Source organism: Sebastes umbrosus, chromosome 2 (genome assembly GCF_015220745.1).
Source record: "Sebastes umbrosus isolate fSebUmb1 chromosome 2, fSebUmb1.pri, whole genome shotgun sequence".
NCBI lineage: Eukaryota > Metazoa > Chordata > Actinopteri > Perciformes > Sebastidae > Sebastes > Sebastes umbrosus.
In genome coordinates, this window is record NC_051270.1 from 36333613 (window position 1) to 36339612 (window position 6000).

At 46.2% G+C, this 6000-nt stretch overlaps 1 protein-coding gene across 1 annotated transcript; it reads right to left on the reverse strand.

The window, feature by feature from the left end:
* Nucleotides 1-1968: 1968 nt before the first annotated feature.
* On the reverse strand, nucleotides 1969-4969 carry LOC119478845. The gene is made up of 5 exons (XM_037753860.1): nucleotides 4937-4969; nucleotides 3319-3521; nucleotides 2739-3217; nucleotides 2382-2510; nucleotides 1969-2252 (listed from the first exon to the last, which is right to left on the reverse strand). The coding sequence occupies exons 1-5, from the start codon at nucleotides 4967-4969 to the stop codon at nucleotides 1969-1971; spliced, it is 1128 nt and encodes a 375-aa protein (XP_037609788.1).
* Between the last annotated feature and the right edge of the window lie 1031 nt (nucleotides 4970-6000).

Below are 6000 nucleotides of genomic sequence, written 5' to 3' on the forward strand. Positions count from 1 at the left end.
CAGGTCTCAATCTCCCATGTAGCTGCGGCCACCACACAGGAATGAGGTAGAATGGTTTCTGGCTCAGAGCAGGACTTCTCTGGGACCGACTGGCGGGAGAGGGCATCAGGTTTGGTGTTGCGTGAGCCAGGACGGTAAGTGAGAGTGAAGTTAAACCTTCCCAGGAACAGAGCCCACCGGGCCTGGCGGGAATTTAGCCGTTTAGCAGAGCGGAGGTAAGAGAGGTTTTTGTGATCTGTCCAAACTACAAATGACTGCTCAGCCCCTTCCAGCATGTGCCTCCATTCCTCAAGTGCCAGAACCACCGCCAACAGCTCACGGTTTCCCACATCGTAGTTGCGCTCCGCCGGAGAAAGGCGCCGGGAGAAGAAGGCACAGGGGTGCAGCTTGTGATCCTTAGGAGACCGCTGAGAGAGGACGGCCCCCACACCTGAATCAGAGGCATCCACCTCCACAACAAACTGCAAAGAGGGATCAGAGTGAGTTAGAATTGGAGCACTAGTGAATAACTGTTTCAGAGTGTCAAATGCTGTGTCAACCTCCCGCATCCAAGTAAAGGGGATGGCTGGGGAGGTGAGTTGTGTGAGAGGGGCCGCCACTCTACTGTAGTCTCGAATGAACCGTCTGTAGAAGTTGGCGAATCCTAAGAACCGCTGCAACTGTTTCCGTGTAGTGGGTTTGGGCCACTCAGCCACCGCCTGAACCTTTGCTGGGTCCGTCTTCACCTGCCCCTGCTCGATGATGAAGCCCAGAAAACTCACAGAAGTCACGTGGAAGTCACACTTTTCAGCTTTTACAAACAGTTTGTTTTCCAGAAGACGACAGAGCACTAACTTCACATGTTGAACATGTTCTTCCATGTTCCGGGAGAAGATGAGTATATCATCAAGATAAACAAAAATGAAGTGGTTCAGCATGTCACGGAGGATGTCATTAACCAAGGCCTGGAAAACTGCAGGGGCGTTGGTGAGGCCAAAGGGCATGACTTGATACTCAAAATGGCCCAGGGGAGTGTTAAATGCAGTTTTCCACTCATCTCCTTCTCTGACTCGGATCAGATGGTAGGCGTTCCGGAGGTCCAGCTTTGAGAAAACAGTGGCCTTGTGCAGGGGCTCGAAAGAGGGGTCGATGAGGGGTAGTGGATACTTGTTTTTAACAGTTATGTCGTTGAGGCCACGGAAATCAATACAGGGCGTAGAGTGTGATCTTTCTTTGCAACAAAGAAGAAGCCGGCACCAACAGGAGAAGAGGAGGGTCGAATAAAGCCAGCAACTAGTGAGTCATTGATGTACTTCTCCATAGCCTCCCTTTCGGGACGGGAGAGTTTATAGAGACGGCTCGAGGGAAGGGGGGCACCCTGGTGCAGGTCTATTGCACAATCATAGGGCCTATGTGGGGGCAAGGTTTGGGCCCGCTGCTTACTAAACACCTCACCTAAGTCATGGTACACAGGAGGGACTAAAGAGAGGTCAGGGGGCTCAAAAGTAGGAGCAGCAGTTAAATGAGAGGGAGCTAGGGCTGACTGGAGACAGTGGGAGTGGCAAAAGGTGCTCCAACTAGCAATAGATGCGGTGGACCAATCAATATGGGGGTTATGGAGTTTAAGCCAGGGCTGACCTAGGACCACAGGAGCATGAGGTGAGGGAATAACTAGCAGTTTTATAGATTCGTGATGATTACCTGATAGGATGAGACTCAGGGGAACAGTGTGATGAGTAATGCGGGCCAGGAGCCTTCCATCCAGCGCATTGACATCCTTAGGAGCAGGAAGGGCTTCAACAGGGATCCCAGCTTGGGTAACGAGGGTGGAGTCAATGAAATTATCATCAGCCCCAGAATCAACCAGAGCAAGAAGGGGGATAGAGTCACCCTGGCACACAAGGGATGCATTAAATTGCATTCGGGGGTGAGGGGCTGATGGAGAGGTGGAGGTGTGGCTCATCAGGGCCTCTCCAGTTCCGGATGAGCCTAATCTTTTGGCAGGTGAGGACAAGAGGCGAGGAAGTGGCCAGCCTTGCCACAATAGATACACACACCAGCCTGGACTCGCCGTTGGCGCTCTGAGGGTGAGAGGCAAGCTCGTCCCAACTGCATGGGCTCTTCCATTGAGGGTGGAGCTGAGGAACTGAGGGGCTGGCTGATGAAGGACTGGCTGTCTGGGATCACCCGGGGGGCAGATTTGGACAGGAATGGAGAAGTGGGGGCATGTGGGCGGCCGGTTCTCTCCCTACAGCGTTCACGAAGACGATTGTCTAAACGAATGGACAGGGAAATGAGGGAGTCTAAACTATCAGTCTCATCCCTTGCTGCCAACTCAGCCTTAATATTCTCAGCTAACCCAAGAACAAACACTCCTTGTAAAGAAACTTCCTCCCACCCACTCTCTGCTGCCAGGATCCTAAACTCAACTGCATACTCTGCGACTGATTTAGAGCCCTGACGGAGGGAGAGGAGACGGTTAGCAGCCTCTTTACCCTGAACAGGATGGTCAAAAACTTTTCTCAACTCAGCTATGAATAACAGGTAAGAATCACAAGTAGGAGACTGCCTCTCCCACAAAGCTGTAGCCCACTGAGAAGCTTTACCAGTAAGTAACCCCAAAATAAATGCTACACGTGACTTATCTGATAAGTAGGTGGTAGGTTGCTGCTGGAACACGAGAGAACACTGGAGAAGGAACCGCCCACAAGCCCCCAAATCCCCAGAGTAGCGTTCTGGAGTCGGAATGAAAGGCTCACGGGCTAGTGGGGCTGGGGTGGCATGCCCTGGTGGAGGCGTGGGGAGCGCTGGTGGGGGGTCAGCTGGTGAAGCTACTGTGGCAGACGAGGCATATGAGGCTGTGAGATGGGCGTTGACCTGGTCCATTTGGCTGCCGAGTCGAATGACATTGGAGGAAAGGGCTCGCAGATTCTCCACCAATTCATGGAGGACTTTGTCATGTTGTCCAACCAGAGCACCCTGGGAGGCCAAAGCTTGGCGGAGTGAATCTGTGTCTGCTGGGTCCATGGCGGCCAGATTGTTCTGTGAGGGCTGTTGGTTAGGACCCAGATGCAGACACAGACACAGCTGGATGGTGGTTGAAAAGCAGGTGGATTTATTATAACAAAGGTGGTGAGGGTGCTGGAGAAGGCAGGGGAAAGGCAGGCTGCTGAGCAGGGTGGAGTGGCTGGAGGAATGAGCTGAGGCGGCGTGAGGATGGCTCGATGGGAGGCTGGCACTGGAATCCAGAACACAGGAGAACACAATGTTAATACCAGAAGCACAAGGAAACACAAGAATAACTCTGGTAATTATAATACAGAGTGGCCGAGAGAATACCAACTGGTAGGCAGAACAATCTGGCAAGGACTTGCAGGAAAGCTGGTGTTCTTGTACTGTGGGTTGATTAGGTGATTGTTGACAGGTGCAGAGTGCAGAGTGGAGAGTGAGACCAGGTGCCTGATGAGGAAGCCGCGCCCCTGCCACACCCACACAGACAAGCAGGGGAGGAGGAGACCCAGGGGAAGCAGAACACCGGAAAACTACTGGAGTCAAGGCCAGAGCCGTGACACCTTCTACCTTTTCTGTAAATCTAACGCATGGATATCTTTTTTTTTTTAGGCCCATCACCACCCCCCCTCTTCGGAGGACTAAATTTACTTTGTTTTTATTATTTTTTAAATTAATGGACAATGAAGGAAAAGATAAGTGATGATACTAATAATATTCATAATCTTAGTCAAACCATATTACTTAAAAATTAAATAATTAATAATAATAAAAAACAAAATGAAAAAAAGTAGGGGTGAATTGACTGGCCACCTTGCCGACATATAAACCAATAAACAGACAACAGTGACAAAAAAAAAATATTCATTCATTGTAATATGAAGATGACAGTAGTGACGAGGTGGCTTTTTGAAGATGATAGTAGTGACGAGGTGGCTTTTAGTTCACCGGCAGATTAAGATATGAGAAATTTTCATTGAATTCCGTGATTTGATTATTTTGTTTGGCAGAGACTTGCTCTAGTGATATACTGTATGTTCTGAGAGGAGGTTCAACCATTGTTTTATAGAGAGTAGGTGTCTGGATTTCCAGTTGAGGAGAATGGTTTTCTTGGCGATAGCTAGAGCCACAAGGACAGATGTGTTGCTTGGTGTTATTAAGTCTAACAGGTGGTCAAGAAGGTAGATGGATGAGATAGTGGGATGTTGTAGCAAAAAATTGGACCTTTAGGCAGGACCAGAGGGGGTGTAGGTAATGTCGTGGGTGTCAGGTTTACAATGTGTGAAGTACATTAGTGAATCCCATTGTGTGCATTTTATGGCCTGTGAGATGTGTGTGGTGTAGTATCTTGTATTGGATTAGTTATAAATTGATATTTCTGGTCATTTGAAAGGTGGATTGACAGATTTGCGTCCAAGAGTTATTTTCCGGGATGATATTGAGACCCTTTTTCCATTTTTCTATTGGTAGGGGTATTGTGGAGTCTGATGTAGATAAGATTTTGTAAAATTTGGAGAGTTGTTTTGGGGTATTTACTATGGTTGCAATATTTCTTATTAATGGGGATGGTCTGAGGGGGTTATTGATTATTTCCATTTTTGCTTTGGTATGTACTGTAGATATTGTTCTTTGCCTATGTTGAATTTGTCGTTTAACTGTTCAAAGGATGATAGTGAGTTATAAAGAGATGATGAGGATGTGTGATGCCCTTTTCCTTCCATTTTTTGCACTGTATTGGTTGGTTGTTAATTCTGAGATCTGGGTTTTGCCAAAGTGGGGTTAGTGTGCACGGAGTGTGAAATTGATCATGTTATTTGCTTTTCGCCAGGCTTGGAGAGTGTTAGAGATGGTGAGGTATTTGAAGCAGTTATGTTTTGTGATGGATTTGGAGAGGAATGGGAGGTCTTGGATTGATAATTCTGCACATGCTGTTTGTTCAATGTCTAACCATGGATGGTGGGATGGGGTTGAGTGAAGCCATGTGGTGATGTATGTTAGTTGATTAGCTATGTAGTATTTATTAAAGATCGGAGCTTCTAGTCCTCCTAAGGATTTTTAACAGAAGTGTAGTTGATTTGGTCCAATTGACTTAGTTGTCAGATATATAAGAGAATGAGTTGATGAGTTTTGTTACTTCAGTGAGAGATTTGGTTGGATTTTGGAGGAATAAAATGATCATCTGCATAAAGGCTTATTTTATGGGTTGTAGTAGATGTGGAGATGCCGGTGATGTTATTATTCTGTCTGATTGCTGCTGCCAATGGTTCTAGAAAGAGGGCAAACAGTAGTGGTGAGAGAGGGCAACCTTGTCTTGTTCCACAGAGTAATCTAAAGTTAGGTGATGTTATTCCATTATGATGACAGCAGCCAGTCATGAGTTATACAATATTCTTATCCATTCAATGAATAAGTGTCTGATATTGAATATTTTCAGTGTTGTGAAGAGGAAGTTCCAATTTACCCGGTCAAATGCTTTTTCTGTGTCTAGTGATACCATGATTAATTCTATTTTTTTTATTTTGAAGGTGGTTCATGAGATAAAAGAGGCTTCATGTGTTGCTATCGGAGTTTCTTCCTTTAATAAATCCATTTGGTCCGGATGAATTAGATTTGGAATTACTTGTTCTAACCGGCTTGTGAATATTTTACTGATGATTTTGATATCTGCATTGATGAGTGAGATGGGACGATAGCTTGAGCACAGTGTAGGGTCTTTATTTGAGTATCCGTCTGTGCCTGGTGCTTTATTGTTGGGGAATTGTGATAGAGCTTTTTTTAATTCTGTTCTGGAAATTTAGAGCATTGATTTGTTTGTCATTCAGTTTAGGTAGTGAGATGTTAGTGAGGAATGAGTTAATTTTGCAAGGGCTATTTTCTTTTTCAGGGGTGTACAGTTTGCTGTAGAAGGTTTTAAAAGTTTAGTTTATGGCTAGTGGGTCATGATGGGTGTTCCCAACGGGGTTTTTGATTGCAGCAATAGTGTTTCTTTCTTTATTTCTTCTTAGTTGGTTT